This window comes from Dermacentor variabilis, chromosome 3, assembly GCF_050947875.1.
Source record: "Dermacentor variabilis isolate Ectoservices chromosome 3, ASM5094787v1, whole genome shotgun sequence".
In the NCBI taxonomy this organism is placed as follows: Eukaryota; Metazoa; Arthropoda; class Arachnida; order Ixodida; family Ixodidae; genus Dermacentor; species Dermacentor variabilis.
Window position 1 is genome coordinate 82333086 of NC_134570.1, and position 26907 is coordinate 82359992.

A 26907-nucleotide genomic window follows, 5' to 3' on the forward strand; every position below is an offset into this window, starting at 1 on the left:
ATCACACGGGTTCACTAAGCGCAACAACCTGATGCTTTAGTTACTTGTACCACGAATTCGTGCAGCAAGTGAGGGAGCAATTCGAAGCATTTACACGCGCCTTGAAGGCTACGCAAAGACTTTGCAATGGTGCCGCTGGATGGCGCAGAGTGTCCAGAGTGAGGTGCAAAAGGGACCCGGCCGCTCACTGAACTTAGTCAAGCCCTTTAATAAACACCTTACACTTGTACATGTAAGAATTCTGTCTTCTTACTTCCATCACAACATCATCAATTACACAACTATAACAACAAATTTGTTACTAAGCACAATAACATTGCTAATCATCTCCAAAGGATTGATGCACTGCCAAGTTTCTTTCTGGAAGCGCAATGCTAAACTCCCTGAACCTGGCAGACCCGTCGTGGTTGCGTAGTGGCTATGGGGTTACACTGCTGAACTTCATGGTTTGATCCTGGCCATGGCAGCTGCGTTTTGATGAGGGCGAAATGTGAAAATGCTTGTGTACTTGCATTTAGGTGCACGTTAGCCCCAGATGGCCAAGATTAATCCAAAGTCCCCCCACTAAGGCATGTCTCAATCAGATTTTGGTTTTCATGTGTAAAACCCTAGAATTTATTTACAGCTCAGACCATTTATAATGTAACTGCTTATAGTGCAAAATCGGATACAATGCGGTATTTTCCGACTCCCGTTTATCCTCCCACAGGACTCGTGTATATGCACACTGCTTACAGTACAGCCACGCGAGACGAAATGCCAGTTTTAGTGCGGTTGGCCGAAAATCTCACAGAGAAGCGAGGCAATGAAGAGCGTTGGACAAGGGGAGGAGATGCGGAATGAGCGAACAAACTGAAAAAGAAGGGAAAAGAAAATTCCATGGCAGCCTGCTGGCTGCCCAGTGTGCGGCCGGTGGAATGCCTAGGTGACGGAGAAGCCTTTTGCTGTGGGCGCTTGTCAGCTGCGCGCGGTCTGCGTTGAACACGTCCGAGTCTTTGGGGCTATAAGTCTCTGTGCGAAAAGTAAATGCAGTCGCCGAATGATATTTTCAGACATGGACAAGGTCGCAAAAAAATTTTCCAAATTATTGGGCAGGTCGGAAAAACAAATTTTGACACTGCAATTAACTAGTTCTTTTTTTACAACTCTAGCACTGCGGAATAAAATCAGTGCCCGCGAATGTGTTCTGTGTTCACCTGTCATGATATGTGTTGTTGCCAAGTCCAAATGCAGAGCGTGTGACATTTACTCTGCAATGCTGTCAGTTCCAACCGTGTTCCACAAATCCATCATTTCGGAATGTCCATGCGAGAGCTTTCGCTGCTCCAACCGCACCCATACAAAATCTTGCTACATGTGTTCACGGTAGTTGCTGGCTAATTGCCAGCGAACCCCGCTTCATGCGTGCTGCCATCAGTTCAGCTGGTGCGTGTGATCTCATGCCAGATCTCCACATATTCATCTACAGGTACGGACATAAATCAAAGGCGAGCTTCCAGAGATGACATGTCGTCCGACACCCACCTCGGTGGCTAGGCCTAACTAGAGTTGTGTTGTTGAAAGTCGGACGCCAAAGTTGTGGTTTGGCGCAGTCAACGAAATGCTTTGCAGTGGCTGTGCGGCACTTGTAACACGAACCTCGCCAATGAAAATGAGGGCCCGTCCGGATCGTATGCTTCGATTCCCAGACAGACGTGGCTGCTTGGTGTGCATGTTTTGCACATACATGCCTTTTAAAAATGTTTTGCTTACGGTGCGCAGCGTACTATAACCGCCAATAGGGCAGAAATTCACAACTGCAGCAACTTACGTTATAAGCTGACTATGCTGCAATTAAATTTAAAAAATATATATGCTGGCACTGCGTAACGCCACAGACATTCTGCCCAGCTGCTGCGGCTAACACGCAACTATGCTTCCTTTGGGAGCAGGTTTGCAACGAAAAATAGAAAACATGCAATTTAGCTTCCAAAAGGAGCAAAGTTGCGTGCACTTTTCGTTCACTGATGATGGCTGTGTTTGCCAAGTGCATTCTCGTGATTTCGGAATACTAATGTAATGCATATGAAGCGAGGGCAATAAAAGGCATATAAACACACAGCCATGGTACTTCACGTGCCTTCTATTGTTCTTGTCCTGTATGTACTACACTAGTATGTCAAGATGGTATACATTCGAACCTTCTTATAATGAAATTGAAGGGGGAGCCAAAATTACTTTGTTATATTCATTATTGCCATTTACTGCCATGTAAGCCTGATGGCTTGTGCACAATTGTAAACGTGGCACTAAGAAGACTGCATTGTTGGTCCGTGGAACAGCCACAGAGATAAGCATTTGAATTAAAAGAAAAAGAAAATCTTAGGCGTGTGCAACACACATCCCTTTAGCACTCAGCCTTCGCTTTCACTTTCCACTTGGCTCGTCGCAGTCGAGCAGCACGTGGCATGCAACACAGTGCTCTGCTGCGTGATCGAAAAGGCAAGTGAACCACAGTAATGCAGCTGTTTGGGCTTGCTGATACAACATATTGGCAGACAGTGGCACAAATATTCGCAAGGACAGAAGAAATGACACTACAGATGAGTGCTACAAGTGAATGCACTAATTTTTCGCATCACTGCGCGTAGCCCTGCAGCGGTGAGAAAGACTAGTGTTGTTTCACGCTGTATCCGATGCAGGGATGCGGGAGTTTTAACTACCGTGGTGAGCGAGCGCTGAACCCCGTGGAAAGCGATATACTCGGCACCACAACGGTGGGGTACTTTTAGATTTCGGAGACGAGTCTAGTTTGTTATATTCATTGGCAGGACAATTTCACTTCGTTAAAAACGAGTCTTTGGATACATGGATCTCTATGGGGATTTCAAGGGGAATTTCCCTTGATTTGTTATATCCTGTTTTGTTACGATGAGGTGCGAGTGCACTAACGAGCCTGCATTGAAACACTCGTTCGGGTGCACTCGTGCGGTTGGAAAAGAATTTCTGCATTTACAGTGGTCACCACTAAGGTACACCGATAAATTCATGCTACACAAACCTACACATGGTAGACATACTATACTCGAAAGACGAAGAACTCTTGTCGCAATTCTAGCTTAACAGCGCCTTGTACCACTCCTCGGGCTTGGTGAAATAACATAGTCCGCAGGTAGCACATGCTGCTGTCAACATCTCAGCCAAATTTTGCTGTCGTACGCAATGCGTGGAGCTCGCAAGTGGATCGCAAAGTCATCTCTCTCAAATGCTCTCTTTTTATGAGAAGGCCCTGTCCTCACTCTCTTCTAGATGCACAATTTTGTCATTGGACGCACTATTTCGTCACTCCCTTAGATGGCTACTATTGGTTGATAGCAGGCATCAAGCTGCGGTCGGCTACGCAGCTTAGATACCGCGGTCGCCGCGGGGTGCCACCACGAGTCCACTGGCTAAGCGTGCTGCAGCTCAGCAAAGACAACCGCGTTTGGCTTATGTTTAGTGCGTTGTGGGCACCAAAGGCGGAAGTTGTAGTGTCTACGTTAACATGCAAAATGAAATTTGAACTGCGCGCCACCGCGACATTTATAAGGCAGAGCTTCATGGGCATGCCCCACTGCGCCATAGCCTTCACAGTGCAAGGTATCGAAAAAGGAACGGGAGCAGAGTGGAGGCCGCGTGCGATTGCCAATAACTCCGCTTCTGCTGAAAGCAATAGAGTACCTTTTGCGGCAAACTATTTTTGAAATAGCATATTTTCATTTCAAATACCTTTCTCTACTTCGATAAAAAGTGGCTCGGGGCCCCTTTTTAAATGACATGGGCTTCGTTGATTACACAGCAAACGAAAAATTTAGCCCTGAACGGTAGGACAACACATTGCAAAGCCTGAGTCAAGTCTGCAAGAACAGTATCGGCAGCGTGATTACAACCTGAAGAAAAGGCAGCAACAGAGAACGGACGGGAAGCTCACCTTTAAATGTTGGCACCACAGGTTCGGAAGCCGAGTCAACAGGCTCATCGGAGAGGCTGGCACGTGTGCCAGCTGATGATCTTGTTTTGCGGCTCCTCCTGCGCACAGTGACTGCACGAAGGCGCCAGTGTTATAAATTAGCTGGGTTAGAACGCTCGGAGCATATGAATACTAATACTGTTTGTTAATTAAGTGCACCGTTAAGAGGATAGTTTAGTCCATGGCCAACTACAATTTCCTTATTGAAATACATGTACAATGCAGGAATGGTTTTATGAGACAACTGCTTTACCGGTATAAATTGTATCATTTGAGAGAAAAAGTTAAATTTTAGCGACTCTAGGAAGCGGATGTTTGGCTTACGACAGATTTTTTTTTTCTTTTACGAACGTGTGGCAAAAAATCAGTAAAGGTAAGCACAAAGTTTACAACTCCAACTCCGCACAAAAACATATCGTAGTTCTGTAAATTGCATCAGTTAGGGCATGTAAAGCGAACCAATTTGGTGGATATGAATTTACAGCGCACGTGACATTGTAACAGTTACGACGATTTGGTAGAAGTCCTACTCACAACATAGTGGTATGTTTCAGAGCATTGTATTACAGTACATCAATTTTATATTAAGAGGAAATCATGCATCTAAGAACCATACTTAGTAAAAAATTTCAGTGTAGATTTTGATGAATGCACTTCCGTGTGCTAATTTAAGGTATAGGTTATGTTGTTGCACAGTAAATATCTTTCTAGGAATTAAAAGGTGCAACTTGCTTGAAGGTGAGCTACTTACTAAACTATACTATAATACTATATATCAACATATAAAAATGATCTTGAGTAATCGCAGTATGCAGAGGTGAATGCACTAGATTGATTTGAAGCAAAGTTACAGCATGTCAAGCTTTTTAAAGTACGGACCCATAGTAGCACCCAGGACAAATGATTACTTTTTGAACATTTCTGTTATACTATTTCTATCATGTGCCCACTGCAATCTATTCGTCTACCTTCCAAAAAAAAAAAAAAAAGCCATAGGATAAGTAGAACCAGACATATCATCACTCCAAAATGGTGACACTGCCAGAAATGCTGTTTTGAGAAAGTGAGGAAAAACATTTCGCACCTTTATGATGATTATGGCAAAAGCTAAACGATCAAGCATGATTGGGGGATCGAATCAAGCAAGTATTAAAGCTATACACCAATCTGGAGCAATGGGACGCCAATTTTCAGCTCCAAAGAGCAGGGTCTCCTAAACACTATATATATATATATATATATATATATATATAACTTTTGAAATCTGCGACGTCATACTGTTATATAGGCGCTAAGGTTTTGGCGTGAAATTTAAACAAAAATGAAGCTTTAACTTTTATTTCCTCTCAATAATTAATCCAAACCACGAAATTCACGAAAATAGTTTTCAAAGTATAAATTATCAGCCTAAACTGATAGTGCAGTTCTTTGGTGCCCTTTGAGCAATTTGCAAAACCAGTGCACTGCTGCTACTGCCGGCAGAATGAAATTTTAACAGTGACAAGCACAAGTATGCGAAAAGTGCTCTCAAAGGGTACACCACCTTTGGAGCACAGGTCAGGCTCAGGCTCTGCTCCATTCGTGCTGGAGTCTTGTGGTTGTTCCGACCTGGAAATCGTGGTCTCGTCTTCTTCGAGAATCACCGTGATGTTCCCAAATTCGTCGTACTGTCTGCCTGGTGGATGCAGAGAGTGCCTCCTGAACAAAAATACATTAGTGCCAAATAATAATGATTCACTTTGCATGTCTGGGCACATATACAATAAAAATTCGCATATGCACTCGAAGGGCAAAGTGCTGACACCGGCATAGCAATGTCTAGCAGTGTACTCGAGTTTGTTGTCCAGTGTTTTAATGAAAGTGACATGTTAGTGTGACACAGCTCGTGAGGCAACTGCTACTATCCGGTGTCTGAACGCTGGAGTGATGAAGCGCGCCTCTGGTGGCACTGGAGGCGATGCGCATCGATGGTGCACACAATGCACTCGACCGAAATCATCGGCGTTCCTAGCTTAAAATTTACTGTCTGCTGAACCAGTGAATGGCAGAACGCTGCTCTCATTTTTAAAGCGATAAACGCTGTACATCTCTCGTGTTTCTGGAGACCTATCTATCCAAGTGCAGGCCCTGCATGCACCATCGATTACGAAAGCACAACAGTAGCCCCATGAACAGTGCGAACTTGTTTCGAGTATCTTTATAATTTGCCACTGAAATAAACTGCAAGATTAATCGTGTGGCAATAGTAGGGACTAGATGCACAGATATGCAAAAATTACACATAACGCAACATAACCGCTGGAAAAAAAAATTATAATGCCAGGAAAAACTATTACAAGGGCAACAGAGCAGGGGAATGACAGAATGTTCTGGTAGAACTCATCTACGATAAGAGAGAATGCACACTGCAGACTTTATTCAACCCCGATTACATCACTGTTCACTTCACCTGTTGTGCACAAGACAAGTTTAATTTCCAAATGTCCACGGAGCCTTCTTCCTTGTCTTCCAATTCTATCATAGTTCTGCGGATTCTAGTTCTTTTCGCCATTTTAAACAGCCACTTGCGACTGATGTCGCAGCAGAGAGAACTACTGACAGATCTGGCCGAGTGTTGTGCCAAGTGATGTGAATGACAACGCTACGCAGGCGCCCTACCGCCACGCATAGTTTACGGCCCTAGCCAACTGCTAGCGTGGCGCCGAGGATAGTTACCGTATCTATAAAAATATAGGTTGCCCTTTCTTTCGAAAAATGTTACGCAATCTGAGCTAGCGACCTATATTTGTGACCAAAACTAATAAAAGCACCCAGCTAAAGGAGCTCCTTCATTGCGCTCGCCATAAGGACAGTCTGGATTATCCAGGATGACTTATAAGAAATGCTGCTACATGTCCAATGCACTCGACGGAACCGAGGACGACGTCGTTTGGGGTGCCAAGGATGATGGCGATGCATTTGATGAGGATGACATCTCTGGCAGTTCCAACGAGGATGCAGCTCGTGACATCAACTAACGGGATTTAGTAGCTGAGCTTATGGTAAATGAAGGTCTATCATGTTCAAAGATTTCCGTTTTTCTAGAAAGATGTGGGTCAATGTATGTTCGAACTATCTAATTTTCTTTATTTCTCGGCGAGTTGATTATATAGGGGCTGACCTATATTTGTGTTTGACCTATTCTTGAGTAAATAAGGTACTCACTTACCATGCTGCTAAGCTCTGGTTCAATTCTTTGCAGGGAACTAAATTACCCTATATTTTTTTTTATGTTACCATTGTTTTCAGGCCACACAGACATGCAGTCAGCCAGGCCAAAGTGGGTGGGAGTAGGCAAAGAATGGTCTTGCATTAAATATGTAGAACTCTGCAAACAGAACCGGACATAATGTGTAGAGATTCAAAATTAATCCTACAGCCAAGCACAATTCACCCAGCAGTAGATTGATCTCGTAACAAGATTCCCTACCTTGATGCTGCTGCTGCAAAACACAATGGCGGTAGTGGTAGTCCTTATTAGCAGAGTGAATGGCATTTATGGTTGGAACCATACCTGCTAACTTGAAAACTCAATGAAGGTCCCACAGACACGACATGGGGGAGGTTAAAAAAGCTTTTTAAAATAGATTATGTCCTAAGGTTGACACAAACGAATGATTTAGATCTATGAGACTATCAAAAGCTATCTAAAATCAGGCATTTTATGATAAAATCGTAAAGTTGGCAGCTATGAACACAGATCCTGTAGTTGGCATGATGCATTCAACATGGAAGGTGCTCACTGACAGTCGTTACAACTTTCGAATTATGCTCAGCGTATTCGTACGAAGGACAGCTATGATTGAATTTTTACTCTCTTGCATGCAATATAACAAAGCCAGATATAATATATTATAGGATATATGCTTACAACAGATACTATAATGAAGGTATTTCTCAGTTGGACGCAACTTTGTAATGAGGTTTGACCGTACTACAAAAGTATTGTTCGGACTACTAGATTCTTATTAGAGAGCATTAGGAGCAGTGGACCCAAAGTTGGCAGTTGCTTGCCATCAGTCATGTGCATAAAAGAATCCAATCAGAGTTTTGGGTTGCACGCTTGTGTAGTGCCTATGATGCTGATTTCTTAAGGGTGCTAAGCCGTCTTCATTCGCTACTTGTAAAGCTATTACGCACAAACCCTTGAACTTAAGTATGCATATATACTAATGTATTGCTTTCCTGTAAAAAGAGCCAGATGCCCCATGATAATGTATGGTCATATGGGTGTATATGGAAACATTGTTTCTCATACAGGATGATCCCATACGATTGTGTAGGACTATGAATACAGGTCACGTGTGTCCTTTCAACAGGGTTGGTCTATATTAATTCACTTCTTTCATCCTTTCACTGTCTGCATTTCAGTGTGCTGCTATCACAGAATGGTCTGGTTGACCCTTTCAAGCTGCTGTGACTTTATCCCTGTGGACCAAAAAGTTTAACTGGCAGCCATGTGGCTGCTTAAGAGCTTGCTAGCAGTGCAATTTATTCTAGTGGTAATTCTTAGCATGCACCACCAAGAAGCCCACACAGTTTCATGTTTCAAAAAGAAGCGTGAGTTATGAGTCTTCGACAAAATTTACCAAACTGAAGAAACCTGAAGCAGTAGGACATTCAGTGCCCTCACAAACATGGATGGAAGTAACGTAACAACCACTTTGTGTGCAATACTCAACAGAGTTTTAAAAAAATTAAATTATGAGGTTTTACGTGCCAAAACCACTTTCTGATTATGAGCCACGCCGTAGCGGAGGACTCCGGAAATTTGGAACACCTGGGGTTCTTTATTAACGTGCACCTAAACCTAAGTACACTGGTGTTTTTGCATTTCGCCCTCATCGAAATGCGGCTGCCGTGGCCGGGACTCGATCCCGCGACCTCATGCTCAGCAGCCCAACACCATAGCCACTGAGCAACTACGGCGGGTTACTCAACAGAGTGAAAAAATATGTAAGGAAGGGGCAAGTACACGATGCAGTGCCTCTATTCCTAGTCTGTATCCCTTCTCGCACTGTCGTCATGAATTGTTGCAGTAGGAACAGTCACCAACAGGGCCAAATGCCCGTTTTGCTGTCTGCAGGATTGCAAAGCCTTTTTTTTTTATTGCCATATTCCCCACACCTGCCCTCTTGACATGTTATATAGGAATAGGGCGCAACTAATTTAATGTCTTTTTCACAGGACTAACATCAACTCTACCTAGAGAAGCCCAACACAGAAATATAGTGTCCCTTAGTTGTGCGTGACCGTTTCGTACTTTTCAACAAAACATGCACCGTTTGGCATGCATCTAAGACACACGTAAGCATACCTGAAAACCAGTGAACACTAAAATTCTCGAAGATTCCCTCTGCACTCTTCTGTCGCACCATCTTCTAAAGCAATTTTTTTTGCAAGCAGAATTTGCTTTTAAGAAAGTTTGATGCAATATTTGTGAAACCATGGAATGCGCCCAAAATTGCATGCGAGCAGTTTTGGGTGAGTCAGCAGGCATGCATATGAACACTACGTGCCAGCATGGTCCAGCCCACAGAGCAAAATGCATACCGTTCCTGTGCAGACGACAGGTCCAGGTCAGAGATGCCTGTGAGAGAGATGTCCACTCCGGGTGTCATTATGTCCTGCAACATCTTGATGGCTCGCGAGTGGTTGGTCACCATGGTGTGCATGTGTTGCAGGTTTGTCTCAAGCCACAACTTGACCTGCATTTCAGGAAGGACATCTTAGCACCTCGCAACCACATGGACATTGCACAGGTTACTATGAGCGGCCATAGCGACTTAAACACAATAAATTTTCTGCAGTTAACGTCAAAATATGGCCTCTGTCTAAATGGTCATCGGCAAGTGATCTGGCAACGTGGAAAACTGACACAAATTCATTGTGGCCCCTTGCAGACAGTCTGATGATAGACTTGTTGCAGCCCGGTGACTGCGCTGGACAAGAGCAGTGTCATTCCAGTGTACCTGACTGCATTTAAGGAGCACGATCTTACTGGCTGAAGCGGTGAAAGTGGACTGTCACAAAATATTGATGCATAGGCCACTGACAGCAGACCTTCAAGATTGGGCAAACAACAGATTACCATATGTCTGTGTAAATGTTGTGCAACTTAACACAGGACTATAAGGTAGGTGAAGTGCAGCAGTACCAAAACTGACTGAAATAAAAAACTATACAGAAATCCTAGAAATGTTTTGATTGGTGGTACTTGCAAAAGATGTCTGTAAAACACCTTCCAATAAATGCTTAGTCTGACTTAAGACTGCCACTTGCACAACATTCAGCAAAAAGAAAATCACAAGGCCGGAAAATTTCTAAAGTGCTGTCCTGGTCCTTCTTGAGCTAAGTGAATCAGCTTTATTTGTGCTGCTAAAGCAGTTGATCGATGCACATAGCTGGAAGACTGTCCAAGGGATTTGAATCAGGTAACAGCAAGATTTTCAGGCTTTGATGCAAAACAACACTACACCTCACCTGAGGCAACACAAGGTTGTCAATCTTTTGCTGTCGGCTGCTGGCATCCTCCAACTCGCTAATTTTCACTTTGGCATCCCCGAGTGCTTTCGCAAGGAGCCTATTCTTCTGGAGTACGGCCCGTACTTTCTTCTTGTACTTTGCTGCATGTAGAATAGCAAATTGGCAACCACTGTAGATTCCTATGCAGGTTGCAAAGTCTACAAAGACTGCATGAGGCAAAGTTCGATGACCACATAAATATTCCAACATCTACTGCTTTCCTCTAAATTGTCTAACTTTATTTCCCTGCTAGATACAGACGGTTTATGTTCACTATCCATTTTTTCTGGATCGCAGTGTGGCAACTGAGTGGCTATGGCATTCTGCCGCCGAGCATGAAGCTGTGCGCTTGATTCTCGGCTGCAATGGTTGCATTTCAATTGGGGCGAAATTCAAAAGTCGACATGCACTTCAATGAATTGCACGTTAAAGAATACCAGCTGGTCAAGACTAATACGGTACCTACCACTATGGTGTCTCATAGGCATAGCGTTGCTTTAGGAACTATTAATAATTCATTTTCTCAGGTCTCAATGAAAGTTAGCATTTCGAAAACTACGTGTACAATAGTAAGATTGCTTCAGGCCTGAAGAAATATACAAGGGCACCACTTCCATGAACATGGTGCTTCTACAAGGCATCTATCAGATTTAATTTGAATTTGTTTGTGCAGGTCCATATTGACTTGAGAACTTGCAAACCAACACTAGCTTCCAGATTTACACACATTTCAATATCTTGTATAGTGCTAGTTGACAACAGCTATTGCAGCAACTAGCAAGTTTTACCTTGCCCTAACTGTTACGCAAGCTGAGAAGCATGGCAGTGAAACAGCAGGCATGAACGTTACATTAAATTAAAATTAGGCAGAAATTCACTAGCTGCTTAGGATGGCGAAGGAAAAATATTTCGGTTATCATTTGGTGGAATACGCAGACACTGACATACTGGAAACAATGGCTGAGAGAGTACTCACCAAACATGTCCGACTGGTTCATCAAAGAACTGTGGTTGCTCTTGTTCGAATGACCCCACCTGACGTTATACTTGATCTGGAAAGTAAACGTGGAGAGGTGCAGGTTCTACTGTGGCATAAGATATGGCGCAGAACGAAAGAAAATGTGTAGTGCTGTCCACTCTTAAAAGGAACACTTAATTGGCACTCAGGCTAACACCAACTTGAACGTATGACCAACTTCATAAAGGAAACCAACACATTATATTGACCTACATTTAAAAGAATTATTGGGGAGTCCTTTATGTAGAACTTGGCTGCAACCAAGCTCCAAATACTAATTTGGCACTTGATTAAACTGAACCATACATTGAACCATAGCACATGTGCAAACATTGTAAATGAGCAATGAATAATATGGGCGTTACAAGGGCACTCACTCGCGGTTCTAGACCACGATTGACTCCCTTCTGCAGCTTGCACAGAGAAGCTAATCGCAATTGAGAAATTAGATCTGGGTCAGGCTTGATTGTGATCAATGTTTATCTTATGAGACCTATGTAAGAATAGCAACACTGCATGGTCTTACAGATTTAGGGCCCACTATATTCAGGCTTGTTCACACCAGAAGGCAACCACAGTGCTTGATGATGATGATAATGATGAACCTCTCATTACTCATGTCCACTAAGGGGGATAGGCCAAGAATTGGGTGCCAGGAGGCAGTTCTTCAGCTTACACTGGCTTTCTTCTTCCTCGGCCTTACTCCCGCTTGGTTGCGGGGTTGACTCTTCCGTATATCCGTTCCGATTTTTTCCAGTCGACAGTGTTTTGTAAGAAATCGTGCTCAAGCACGACATGAAGTCCTAAATGGCTTTGATGGCATGACTATAAAATCGCGTCGGGAGGAATGGGGACAGAAATGGTGCTAACTTTATCAGAAAACTGGAGAGTCCGGGAAGTCATAGAAGATGCAAATAAACTACCACGGCCCAGAAAAAAAAAAAAAAGGCTTTTTCGCCTTCAGCACTTGTTTCTGCATATTTTACTGCAATTTGGACGTTTCGTTTTCTAATGGAACGGCTATGTCCGAGCTTCGTAAGAAGAAAAACAGACTCAATATTAACGCCACAACCATCCAGTGTGGCCAATCCCCCTCGTGGGTACGAGCCATGTTTTGAGGCAAGAACAACAACATTATTCAGGTCAACAAGAGACACGGAAAAGCATTGCATTGTTGCCGTTGCTTCAAAACAACAATGCAATGCTTGTCCGTTTCTCTTAACCACCCAGTTCTCCGAAGTAAGTATGCGCCATAGACACACAGAGCGAAACTTTTGCAACGCTTGCACGCAGGCCTTTATGTAACATGAATGACTGCACGGTTCTACATCTACAAAAAGGTGACTGGAACCGATGCATGACCTTGTCCACGTATCACAGCTAAATCTGACGGAGACAGTCCATTATGCCGCACTTTTCAGAGCATGGGACAGTCAATTTTGCTACAGCTTCCAAAATTAACGCATAGCTAGCTCCGGCTATCAACTTTTTACTTGTGGGAGCTGCCACAAACGGTGCATGGTTTCCAGTAACGTGCGTTCGACAAGTTGGTAGAAGCATACGTTAGGCAAACAGACACTAGGTCCTAACTCGAGTTGTTCAAAAAGAGGGCGGGGCGCAGCACTGCACCCAACAGTCTACAAGTCACTTTCCAAGTTGGCCGGTCAGAAAAACCAGTGAAAAGGACGCACGCACAAAAGATGGGACACGAAGACAATGCAAGCATTCGCACTGCATCTTTCTACATGCTCCACAACGACTCTTTTCGCTGGTCTTTTGATTCGGCAATAATGTACTAACTGTTCTAATGGCGTTTGAGAATCAGCGAAACGAAAAGTAACAGCAAAGAGAGTGCACTAACGGCTTATCGTACCGGCAGCATGGTTGACGGCATTTGCAGGCCTCGGGGAAGTTAGACCTCAGTTAAACCGGGTCGGATGCTTTGCCAAACGGAGCACTTGGTATTCTTACCGGCCCAGTCGACTGCGAATGCGACCAGCATGTGCAGAAACAGTTTAACAAGCGGGTTGACAACGCGAACCATTACCGGGCCTATTTAAACTGTGAACCTCAACAGGACGTAAACGCACGATGACGATGGGAACGACTTTCTTTCCAGTCATTTCCGGCGCCTAAAGAAGGTGTTCAAAGCATGACGTCTTAGAAGTTGCAAAATTGCTTTCGTCACATTAAACTAGCAAAAAAAAATAGTCTTTAAAGTCCGCATTTTAAATACACAGGGCCCCACTCAAGGAGCATGTATATAGCGGCAGTAGCTCTCCAAAAGTGGAGCTGGCAGGCGCCATCTTGCTAGAGGCAAAAAGCCAGAGACGATATATACACATTCTAAAAAACGTTTGCACCCTTTGGAGTGTATATCTGCCACACAACGACAATCGTCATCTGCCTTGATGCGTTTCCTTTCTTTAACACTGCGAGCCCGGTGCTTTCCAGTAACGAACGGCATGCGCGTCATCCGCATGACATAGCATTCCCAACAGGACAGTAGTGGGCGCGGCATTTTCAAGAAAGGAAACGCATCAAGGCAGATGACGATTATCGTTGTGTGGCAGATATACACCCCAAAGGGTGCAAACTTTTTTTAGAGTGTAGTGGCTGCGTAGCACTAGAGCCCCTCCACCCACGTTTTCGCCGAAGGCGGCGGCGGCGCGTAAATGGAGGGGCTTTACCATGGAGGAAGGAAACTGAGGAGAGCTCCTGACGTCACTCTTTGTGAAGCTAATATGAAGCCGGAAGTTCGCGTTGCTCATGGCGTTGCTCCGCCTATCGGGCCAGCTCTCCTCTCTTGTTTACATTTCTCGCGAAACCACACCGCGCTGCGCGCAACCGTGCTGCTCGGACCCGCGCGCTCCGCAGCAATACTAAACAATCGTTAGCACGTTAGCATGATTCCGCGAAAAAGGGCAAAATTTTCCGCGGATATTCCTTCGTCCGTAGCCATTGCCGTGGCGCGGTACATTGCGTACAGCGTTGCGTGCGCGTTCATTTCGCTAACTTTAGTTCCTCCTGTCCCACATGGCCACAGCAACATCCGGGAGAGCACAGTCCAGATAACGCAGCGCAACAAAACACGAAGACCAACGCAAACCTGCCCGCACGGCGCCTTTGCCACGGTATGAAACCTACGGAGCAACACGTGTGAGCGCACAGAACAATAACAAAGCCGCCATTGTGGCCCGAAAGGCGGGGCCACTACAACAAAAGAATAAAAAAACAGCAAAACATAGGAGGACCTACTACGTCATTTCCTCCACACTTTTCTCCTAGCGCGCGGAAGGGGTAGGGCCTCTCCTCAGTTTCCTTCCTCCATGACGAAAACAAAGCCGACATTGTGGCCCGAAAGGCGTGGCCACTATGGCAAAGAAATAAAAAATCAGCAAAAAAGAGGAGAACGTACTACGTCACTTCCTCCACACTTTTCTCCTAGCGCGCGGAGTGGGTAGGGCCTCTCCTCAGTTTCCTTCGTCCATGGGAGAAGCCCACGAGCCATGAACAAGGCATCGTGCCGATGCATTGTTCATTAGTGTTGTTGAGCAAGGTCAGCATACCGCACACTTAAGGAGATTCGCGGGAACGGAAACAGTTTATGAATTCGATTGCCGTGCCGATGCGAGTTTGTTGCTTTTTTGCTTTTTCTTTGCGGCAGTTTCATACTAAATTCGTATAGTCGCAGGGGGATATATTTGGACGTGAGTTGTTTTCTCGGATGACTTTAATGGCAAAGAATTACGTCGCACCGCTACATTGTTCATTAGTGTCGTTGAGCATACCACACACTTCGGGGAATCGCGGGAACGGAAACAGTTTATGAATTCAACTGCCGTGCCGGTGCATTAGTTCTTAATGTAACTGAGCATACAACACACTTGGAGATTCGTAGGAATGGAACATTTGTACTCTGTATGTGAAAGTGCTAAAATTGCGTCACCATGCAATCTGAGCCGTAGATCATTGTGAGAACTGTACAGCCACACTGGCAAAACACTATGCCCTGCGCATGAATACCGAACAAATGTATGCTAAAGAAAAATGGTCGACATGCAATTTCATAGCAGTAGACCTTTGTCAAAGCTGTACAGTAACACTGATATTGGCTACGTGGTTTGTGCAATCAGCCAGCTCTTCCAGATTCAGAAAAGACATAAGACTGGAGGAAAATTTCTCAAACTACAAGACGGCATTCTGATTTGATAAATCATAGTTTGGATGTTTCCAATAGAAGCACCTGCACCAATAGAAACTAAGTTGCAGTAAAAGTTGGACTTCATACAGTAAATGCGTCAACATTACACCAACGATAAACGCAATTCCACTACATGGATGATTTGCCTTGTATGAAAACATTGTTTTCACCTTTTGCTCTTCTGTTCGCCACATAATCATTGCGGATTAAGGCGAAGTCTCACTGTTTAGTGCAGTGCATTTGTCACTGGCTGACCACAAATGAATCTCTATCAATGTCGTACGATGAGCATTAAAAAGTTCTCTTCAGCTCCTACTTTGCGACTGATGAGCCGGCTGTGCTTACATAGGTGCGGATCCACCTCCAGAGAGTCATCACTGAATTGCCTTTTCTTTTTTTTGACAGGAGTGTGGACACCTGCATAAATAATGTTTTTTGACTGACTGCACTTAGGTTACCAGGCTTTCTATCAATCTTTTAAATCACCCACACAGGCGTACGTTATCCCCTTCGTTTAGTAAAGAGGGATAAACACCGACAAAATGATGCAGCTCAAATAGCTTGAACGTGTATGCGTTTTCTATCCGCAGTGACGGACAAGATGGCTCGAGCGTTGCACAATGCCGTTTGCCTAAAGTCAGCTTCGCAGTAAGGCACCAGTGTCGCGCAATCAAGCATGCGCAGTGTACTATGGCGAAGTATACCAAGAGTGGAAGGAGTCCACTGTCAGAGGATATAGTGCGATATACGTGCGCACCTGCCGTCACATCTCCTGTCGCAGTACAAGCATGGAGACGCCGAACAGTACTGGCATGCCTTCAGAGCTATTTCGCGTGCGGTTGTAACGATCTGAGCCATTGTTTCGCCCACATAGGGCGCCCCGTATATGAGCTAGACATCGTAACAGCCGGGATTAGTAATACGCGCTCCTTCATTAATGACCCTCGCGCTCAAGCACCTCAGAATCGCTACGAATCTGCACCACCTAGCCAATATCAATGTTACTGTACAGCTTTCCAAGGGTCTACTGCTATGAAATTGCTTGACGACCATTTTTCTTTAGCATACATTTGTTCCGTATTCATCCGCAGAGCTTAGTGTTTTGCCAGTGTGGCTGTACAGCTTTCACAACAATTTACGGCTCAGATTGCATGGCGACGCAAGTTTTAGTACTTTCACATACAGAGTACAAAATGTTCTATTCCTACGAATCTCCAAGTGTGTTGTATACTCAGTTACATTAAGAACTAATTAATCGGCACGGCAGTTGAATTCACAAACTGTTTCCGTTCCCGCGATTACCCTGAAGTATGTGGTATGCTCAACGACACTAATGAACAATGCATCAGCACGATGTAATGCTTTGCCGTTACAGTCATCCGAGAAAACGCCTCACGTCCAAACGTATCCCCCTGCGACTATCAGAATTTAATATGAAACCGGCGCAAAAAAAAGAAAAAAAAATGAAAAAGCAACAAACTCGCATCGGCACGGCAGTCGAATTCATAAACTGTTTCCGTTCCCGCGAATCTCCTGAAGTGTGCAGTATGCTGACCTTGCTCAACGACACTAATGAACAGTGCATCGGCACGATGTAATGCTTTGCCCTTAAGTCATCCGAGAAGACACCTCACTTACAAACGTATCCCCCTGCGACTATTAAAAACTGATATGCTACCGTCGCAACAAAATAGCAACAAAGTCACCTTGGACACGGCTTCTTCGCCTTGCCGGCCACGCATTCTGTCGATTGTGTTGCCAGCTCGGCTAGGGACGAACGGAACTAACAACTTTCTTCTCCGTAGTACCTAGGCGAAGAGAAATCTTAAGGACCGAAAGTCCCCACATTTCTCTCTCGCGACCACTGCTCCCCGCGCATGCGCAAAAAGAGCGGAGAAATCCATTTATGATGTGCTCGTCCCACCCCCTCTACAGTGTACTAGAATAGTACACTTTAGTGAGTAGTGTAGTAGAGTGTACTATCTAGTACACTGTACCCCCTCCGCGCTGTTAGGGTTGGCGTCTGACACCACGTGGCGACAGGTCATTCACCCTACCCTCTGGGCCGGAGCCCACGGGCGACAGATCCTGCCCTTCACCCTCTACATGGTCGTGGCATCGTGGGTGCTACCTCATCCCCTTCACCTCTCATGGTCGTGGCACCGTGGGTGGATACGTCATGCCCTTACCCTCTACTGGCCGGACCCCACGACGCCGGAGAGGTCATTCACCCGACCTTTTTCCCGGATTCGTCGAAAAGAGGATCGAGTTCTCCTGCCCGTGCTCGGTATTGCAGGAGGAGGGGCCCTCTCTCCGTGCCTGTCACGTGTCATCGACGGAAGCAAGATCCCACCCACACTTGTAGAGAGCCTATTTAAGGGGCTCCGAAATGTACTTTTGAGAGACTTCATACTTCATACTTCATACTTCGTGCTCTTCTTATTTTCTTTCAACTACCTTTGAATAAACGGTGCAAGTTTCGCACTAGCAAATCGTCTCGCCCCTGCTTGGTCGCCATGATCTACCGGATGCCTGCAGCCCGCCGACAACGCCACGCTACCCAATAAGTAACGTCGGTCGAGCTTCGATAGGCAGGCGCCGCTACTTCTCGGCAGCAGTACGGTACGCTACCCTGGAGTACGCAACAGCGCGTTTTGAGAAAGGAAGGAAGGAAGGAAATCAACTGTATTCAGGTCCCGCAGGCCACGAGAGCTTTGGGCTCTCATGGAGTGGGCGTCTCCCACGACGGAACCGGGAGGTTGAGTTTCCTGGCGGCGTCGTCGACCTGCTGGACGGCCCAGAGTTGGGGAGCGAGTTCTTCGCTCCGGATTGCTTTTCCAAACTTGCGCTTGTCCGGTTCGAAGTTTATGTGAGCTTGCGAGCACGGCCAGAGTAAATGATATACGTTAAGGGATGCATTGCAATTGGTGCAATAAGACTTGTCGTAGAGCTCAGGCATGTAATGGTGTAATCTGTTTTGCGTGGGGTATGTGTCTGTTTGTAGCAGTCTGAGTGTAACCGCTTGAGCTCGAGTGAGCGTGCGGTGTGGCGTGCTCTACTGTCTGCGTTGTAGGTAGTAGTGTTTAGTGATTTCATTGTATGTAGTTGTCGCGTCCTTATTCTCCGAGTGGTTGGGTGAAGCCACGCGGTCTGTAAGCTCGCGCGCAGCCTCGTGTGCCGCCTCGTTCAGGTTGGGGACGTCGCCGATCTTCGGTCCTAAGTGTGCCGGGAACCAGTATATGAAGTGGTTCTTAATCTCTTTCTTTGAAACAATTCTGAGAGCCTGTGCGCAGACCATGCCCTTTTGGAAAGCTCTGATAGCGGCTTCGGAGTCGCTGTAGATATGGGAAAGATGGTCGTCGGTGAGCGCAACAGCGGCCGCAACCTGTTCGGCCTGTTCAGGCTTCCTTGCAATCACCGTGGCTGCATATCTTGTGGATCAGCGGCCGTCCACAATCGCCACTGCGAAAGCTTTGTTTCCCGTGTATGCCGCCGCGTCCACAAAAGCTGAGCGTTCACGGTTCGCCAAGGCTTGGTTAAGAAGGAATTGTCCTCTCGCTTGTCGTCTGCCCCTGTTGTTTTCGGGGTGTACGTTTCTGGGTATAGGGCGGACCGTGATCTTGGCGCGGATGTCCCGTGGGAGGTCCGCAAAGTCTTTTTCTATGTCTCCTTGAGCAAAGCCTAGCTTCTCTAGGATCGTGCGCCCCGGAGGCGTCGTCGAAAGCCTAGCAAGCTGGGCGCGCTGCTGGGCTTCGGCAATTTCTTCCAGGGTGTTGTGCATGCCCAGGTGCCCCAGCTTCTCGTTGCTGGTGCTGGTTGGTATGTCCAGGGCTTGCTTGGTGACCTTTCTGATTTGGGCATTCAGTCTGTCTCTTTCGGATCGTGTCCAATTGAGCATTGCCGCAACGTATGCGAAGTGACAGGTGACGAACGCGTGTATGAGTTTGATAAGATTATGTTCCTTGAGGCCCCTGTGTCTATTGGCAATTCTTCTGGTGAGCCCAATAGCGTTGTTGGTTTTGGTGATGAGCTTCTGAACCGTAAAAGCATTGACGTCTTTAGTTTCTACTATCATACCCAGGACTCTGATCTTGTCGACGCACGGTATGGCGTGTCCCGAAGTGGTTCGTACGGTAATTTCCTGATTATAATCGAAGTCTGACGAGTATGGCCTGCGGCCCTTCTGCGTGGGTCTGCGTACGAGCAGCTCCGACTTGGTAGGTGAGCATCTGAGTCCTGTGGGAACTAGAAATTCCTCTATGGCGTTCACTGCTTCTAGCAAGATGTCCTGCACCATGCCCGGGGTTCCTTTGGACACCCACATGGTGATGTCATCTGCGTATATGGTGTGCTCGAGCCCGTGGATCTGTCCTAATTTCTCAGCAAGTCCCGCCATGGCAAGGTTGAAAAGCATAGGGGAGATGACCGAGACTTGGGGGGTGCCCCTGCTCCCCAGCGAGAGTGTCTCCGTGGAGAGGTCGGCAAATCGGAGCGTAGCCGTCCTGTTATCCAAGAATGACTTGACGTACGAGTGGAATCTAGCTCCGAGGTTGAGTTCGGAAATGGTGTCTACAATGTATTGGTGAGAGAGGCTATCGAACGCTTTCTCGAGATCTAACCCAAGAATAACCTTAGCGTTTCTAATGGGGTCATCAATGATTTGGTGCTTGATTAAAATCATGGTGTCTTGAGTTGATAGACCGGGTCTAAATCCGATGAGGGTGTGTGGTAACAGTCCCTTGTTTTCGAGGAATCTGGAGATTCTGTTTTGAATGGCGTGTTCCGCCGCCTTACCCACGCATGACGTGAGTGATAGGGGTCTGAGGTTCTCGACGCCCGAGGGCTTGTTGGGCTTTGGAATGAGAACCGTGGTGGCGTTCTTCCATTCCGGAGGGACCCTGCCGGAAGCCCAGACCTGAGTGATTTGATCCGCTAGGAACCGGATGGAGTCTTTGTCCAAGTTAGAAAGGGCCTTATTACTAATACCGTCCAGCCCTGGGGCCGATGTGCCATTCAGGTTTTGAAGGACGGTTCTGATTTCTTCCAGGGTGAAGGGTTCATCGAGGTCGGGGTTGTCCGCTCCCGTGTACGGGGAACCGGGTGCCTCGGCCTCGTTTCCGTGGCTGCTCGAGAGTGGCATGTATCTTTCGGCAAGTCTTGCCATAAATTCCTGCTCGTTGGAGTTTTTGAGTTCACGTTTCGCTATCTTGTCAGCCGCCTTTGTCTGGGAGCTCCTGGTTTGACCTTTGTTAAGAAGGTGTTTGAGTAGGTTCCAAGTTTTTCCATATGTCATGCTGCCATCGGCCCTTGAACATACTTCGTCCCATTGTTGGTTGGAGAGTACCACACAATGGTGCTCAATGTCCTTTTTCAGTAATGCAATCTTTTTCCTAAGTCTTCTATTGAGTCTCTGGGTACGCGATCTCTGCAGTATGGATCGTTTTGCTTCCAGCATGTGAGCGAGCTTAGCGTCCATCCCGATTGTCTGGACATATGTTTCTATTTCTTTGGTCGCGTTGCGGGCGTCCTCCTTTAGTTCTTGCGTCCACTGTTCTAGTGTAGCGGGCTTGTCGGTACGTTCCTTTCTTATCTGTCTAAACGCATCCCAATTCGTGTATCTCCACTTTCGTAGTGGTTTCAAGGCGATTGCTATTGACGTTTCCACAATGTAATGGTCGCTGCCGAGGTCGTCGCCGGTATTATGCCAGGTGGCCCCCTCGGTGTTGAGAACGAACATAAGGTCTGGGGGGGTGTCCCTCGAGACCGAGTTGCCGATCCTGGTAGGGTAGAGCGCGGACGTGATCAGGTTGAGGCCCATCTCTTCCGCATCGGTGGCAAGATTTCTGCCTTTGGCGCTGGTGACGCCGTAGCCCCATTCTACGTTTGAGGCGTTGAAATCTCCGGCAATAATCAGTGGGTTGTCCCCGGCTTTGTCCCTGGCCTTCTTCAACAGTCTTCTGAAACTTTGCGTTCTGTGGTTCGGGCTGCTGTACATGTTCAGTGCTAGTATGCTCTTAGCCTTTTTGCCTTTGGGAAGGACTTCGATGAACAAGTGCTCGCATTTGCTGTCGGATTACTTCTGTCAATTTCGGCCCACGCGAGCCTGTTACTGACAAACGTCGCTACGCCGCTGCAGGCTTTTGTTGGTGGAACGGCAATTGTTTCATATCCCGGAAGTGTGGGTGTGTCGGTGTTGGTCTCTTGAACGAGTATGATGTCCGGCTTGTCTGTAGTGTGTCTGATGTGTTGTTGCAAGAACGATTTCTTGTTGCGGAACCCGCGACAATTCCATTGCCAGATCATAAGCTTGCCTTGATTGTTCGTTTGCGCTTGGTGCCTTTCGGCTGGTTCTCGCTTATTTGCCTTCTGCATTTTTGCTTTCTACTATGGTTGCGGACTTTACCGCCATTTTGGGTGTGACGATATCGCTTGTTGCAGTGTTCCTTCTGACCATGGGGGAGGCGGGGGAGTTCACCGGTGCCGTGGAGTGAGTAAAGACGGTTCTCTCGAGGCCCTCGATCAGGAGAAAAGTGTGGAGGAAGTGACGTAGTAGGTTCTCCTCTTCTTGGCTGATTTTTTATTTCTTTGCCGTAGCGGCCACGCCTTTTGAGCCACAATGGCGGCTCTGTATTGGTTCTGTGCGCTCAAACGTGTTACTCCGTAGGTTTCGTACCATGGCAAAGGCGCCGTGCGGGCAGGTTTGCGTTGGTCTCCGTGTTTTGTTGCGCTGTATTATCTGGACCGTGCTCTCCCGGATGTTGCTGTGGCCAGGTGGGACTGGAGGAACTAAAGTTAGCGGAATGAACGCGCACGCAACGCTGTACGCAATGTACCACGCCACGGCAATGGCAACGGACGAAGGAATATCCGCGGGAAATTTTGCCCTCTTTGGCGGAATCATGCTAACCTGCTAACGATTGTTTAGTATTGCTGCGGAGCGTGCGGGTCCGAGCAGCACGGCTGCGCGTAGCGCGGCGTGGTTTCGCGAGAAATGTAAAGAAGAGAGGAGAGCTGGCCCGATAGGCGGAGCAACGCCATGAGCAACGCCAACTTCCGGCTTCACTTTAGCTTCACAAAGAGTGACGTCAGGGCCTCTCCTGAGCTTCCTTCCTCCGTGGATTTTACGTAGCACAGCGTAGAGGGCGTTCGTCGTGCTTATTAAACTCTCATTGGGCGCTCATGGGAAGACTACAAACAAAGCTGTACAGGGTGACATGGGCAGGGCAAGTTTTGAAGTGAGGGAAGCTCACAGGGCTAAAAATGATTATGAAGAGCGACTGAGGGAATGTGGAAGAAAGTAAATGGGCTGGGAGAGTTTTCAGGTATTTGTACACGAAAACATTGATTCACAGTGGAGTAAAATAATTAGTAAGCTTACATGCAAGTATGCGAGCTGTACGGGTGACATAATATCATGGATGGCGGCAATGAAAAGAAACCTGCTATGCGTGAATACTCAAGAGGAAAAAAAAAAAGAAATCAGGAAAGAAACAATTTATGATAACTCAAAGGGAAGCTCATTCCTTTTCGAAGGGAGATCAGGACGCCTTAGAACACGCACTTATAAAGCGAGATATAGGAAGGAAGAAGAAGCACCTGCTTGCTGCGGTAAAGCTAGGGAAACGATGGAGCATATGTTTTATTAGAATGTGAAGACATCTGCCCAGCGGTCGATTTAAGCAGCACTGGCCTCCTTGAAGCCTTTGGGTCAGCGAGAGCGGGGGAAAGTGAACATGTCCGCAGTATAGATTAGTAAGCGGCGGATGATTAGTGGAAGTAGGGAAACTACAAACAACGGAGGCGTGCAAAAAACAAAGTTCGCAATACGGGTTCAGAAAGTTTGGCTATTGGAATTGATCGTGGGTTGTTTTTTTCACTTTCTTTCTTTTTTCGTTTTTAACATAGGTAGGACATTACGCAATATAGTAACAAGAGCTTGGTGGGGCAAACCACCACCCCGTTCCAAAGGGGACGCTCATATCATCCATCCATCGATCCAAATGCGTAAGCATTTCTATGTCGACTCACTGAGGAAAACCGACGCTGACGTGCGACGCGTTAAGAAGCCGAGTGTTTACCACAGGGCTAAACACTACCACTTGCAGACGGCGAATATATCTGAGTCAAATGAATTTGCTCTACGGCGTTGTCTGTGTTGTCGCGCAGCACAGACTGATAAGCAGCCACTGAGTGCATAAGGAGTAATGAGGGGTCCTGCAGTGGACATAAAAATAGGTTGGTGGTGATGATGATGAATGAAGGGTTATATGGGACTGATCATGGTTGATAATGGTTCGACGCGGATGGATAAGGCGCTAAATAGCGATAGGGCTCATAATGGTAGGAGCAATTCTTATAAGGACCGATAATGATCGGAGCAATTCTGATATGGTAGATAAGGATTTATAAGAATCGGATCATGTCTGATAAGGCTGATAAGGACAGATAAGTGTTGATAAGGGTCGGAAGCATCGTGATAAGTAGATGTATCGTGGAACCACGTGAGAGCGGAACGTGATCACGGTCTTGGTCTTTCCCAGCATGCCGGCTTGCGGGATTTCCACGCCTCTGGTTCTCACACTTAGGTGGGTCATAAGCTCCTCGGGCGGGGTTCCCGGGTCGATTCCGTGAATTACGGTCCGGGAAACTCCGTCCGGTGCCGCAACATAAGAGTTGATTTCGCAAAGGTTTCCGCCCAACACAATCTGCGTGATCTTGTGTGCAATGTCTGCGACCTCCTGATATGGGGTGCGAACAATGATTATGTTAGAACCGGGTCTTAAGCGCACGAGGAAACGTGAATCTTCAACTTTCCCTCCGGAGTATAAGCTCGCCTCTGGCGAGCTTCTACTTGGTTCTTCGCTTGAGTTGTGAAGACCAATTGGAATAAGCACATTCCGGCGAGGTCCCTTGCGAAAGGTCCTTGCGAAAAGTTGCGAATGGCAGAGTCGGCATGACTATCTTCGTAGATGTGTTGGAAGTCCGTGGCTGTGGTTTCTTGCGATGAAAGTCCGGCGGCAGCTTGAATAATAGCACCAGGGGCGGGTGGGGCTGAAGTCAGCTCCACCTCCATTTTCTCCGGTATACTATAGAGGCGGCCGGCTGGGATCCAGCGATGTGCGTCATAGCGAGCGTCGAGAAATCGTAGCAAGCGAGCGAGCGGCGGCAAAGGCGGCGGAACGCCTCGTCTACCTCGGCGCTGCCATGCGCGGCTGTGTTAGGCTTAAAACGGACGCACCGCTGTGGAAACTTCAAGGCCCAAATGCGCAAAATAATAGGCACTCACGGTCTTTAACATTCTCATGGGGGTTCCGGATGACTTCCCGAAGGTCTTCCAGCAAATATTTTGGTCCTATGATGTGGATTTCTTACGAGAATAGAAAAATTCAACGGAGCCCATGGGACGCACGTCTGCTCCGCTCGGCTCTTCTTCTTCCACCATCGCGTTGAGAAGATTTGTGAAAGTAACATAAGCATTGCAATGACCAAGTTGGAAGTATTCAGACAACACAAACATATCAGTCACCAATGCTCACAAAAACGTAGGAACAGCAGAAAACACATTTCAGGGACTTGAACTTTTCAAAATGTACATTGGTTCCCTACAAGATCCGTTTGGGAATTAAGTTATATTAAGTCAATCGATGTTTAAATAATAAAAGTCGTGAAAGCAGTGTTGCCTCTCTCCACAATGCGCTAGATTACATTTCTGAGTGGTATGACATATGCAAACCATAATGCAGAACTCTGAAATCTTGTAACTGGAGTTGAGCACCACCGCTCTTGTGTTCATGTCATAATACAACATAATGCTTTGCTGGGCGAGTTGGTACGTACTTGTGGATGAACAAGAAGCCTTTGAGACATGCAGACGCGTGCACAAGAAAATAACTGGATTGCATTTCAATTCCAAATCACGTTACTTACCAGGTATAGTTCTGGCTGGATGAAAACCGCGCTTGCAACCCTTCCTTTATTTTTTCCATAAATCGTGCGCTCGTCCTGTGCGCGCGTGTCAGTTGTTTCCCTAATACAAGCACAGGCATTGCACGATACGTGCAAACCAAATAGAGCAGGTCGCGTAAAGTGAACACGGCACGTTAGAGCAGAGCCCGAACCACCTGGGCTGCATAATACTGCAGGCAGTGGCGTGCCAGTGACTGCTTGACGCGTAAACTTCATGCGTGTACGTATGAGCATCTTCCTAACTGTCCCCAACTGAAGCAATCGTGCGCACAACATCCGGTCGCGAGCAAACGAGAAGTTATGTTACAGCCGGGATGCTATCCAGGGACGCCTACTTCGCGTGATTGGTGTAGCCATGATATACGAGAAATGTAATACACTCGGGGAGCATGTCGAAATCAGTTATAAACACTGTTCTGACAGCGTACAATTAATAAGCACGACGAACACCCTCCACGCTGTGCTATGGCGGCTACGCCGGCTCGGGATTTTTGCCTCTAGCAAGATGGCGGCGACCGGCTTCGCTTTTGGAGAGGCGCCTCCACTTTAGAAGTTCAATTATAGGGCTATTTTATAGGGCTGTTTTTAACCTGCAGTGCTTACACGAGTGTTGCTATAGTGTAGGAAGTCGCCATTTCTTTTGCTTGGTGTAGACAATTATAGCTGCGCCCACCTACACGAAGCCATTTTTTTATAGCTGTAGTGTAGCATGACAACTACACTTTCTACACTGTGATTTCTGCTTATGTGTGTTTCTGGAAAACGGCGCTGTAGTTTACGAATAGCCAATACAATTAAGGCTACATACTCCTTGTCTTGTGTCACCTTGGCACATTCGTCGTGGGAGATCAGCCAATTGGATGGGCACGTACCAATATAACGCTGTGGAGAATTTATCTCTTCGGAAACATACCCGGTGGCCTAAGTTGTCTACTAGGCCGGACTAGGTCAACTAGCAGCAAGTTGTCTATTCGGGCACATACCCATTGTTCCACACTGTCTGCTCTGCAAGAAAGCAGCCAGTGCATACCTAGTGGCCTAAGCTAGTAGAAAACTTTTGTCAAAAAAAAAAAAACATGTCATGGAACTTAGCTCTATGAACGTTCTCAATATTCGATTCGTACGGACAAGTGGGACCAGGTAGTATCAAGTGGAAGGGCATCTTAG

General features: G+C 46.5%; 1 protein-coding gene across 3 annotated transcripts in view; it reads right to left on the reverse strand.

Moving 5' to 3' along the window:
* The window catches only part of LOC142575974 (uncharacterized), a 60513-nt gene that overhangs the window by 23502 nt on the left and 10104 nt on the right, over positions 1 to 26907 (reverse strand). The window contains exons 1-6 of one of the 3 annotated variants that reach the window (XM_075685834.1): positions 13444 to 13644; positions 11529 to 11604; positions 10511 to 10653; positions 9581 to 9735; positions 5532 to 5686; positions 3950 to 4060 (exon numbers count right to left, since the gene is read on the reverse strand). In XM_075685834.1, the coding sequence (XP_075541949.1) occupies positions 3950 to 4060; positions 5532 to 5686; positions 9581 to 9735; positions 10511 to 10653; positions 11529 to 11604; positions 13444 to 13464 (661 nt within the window). In that variant the 5' untranslated portion in view covers positions 13465 to 13644. Of the gene's footprint in view, positions 1 to 3949; positions 4061 to 5531; positions 5687 to 9580; positions 9736 to 10510; positions 10654 to 11528; positions 11605 to 13443; positions 13645 to 26907 lie in introns of those variants that run through there. The other 2 variants (XM_075685836.1, XM_075685835.1) reach the window with 2 other exon arrangements.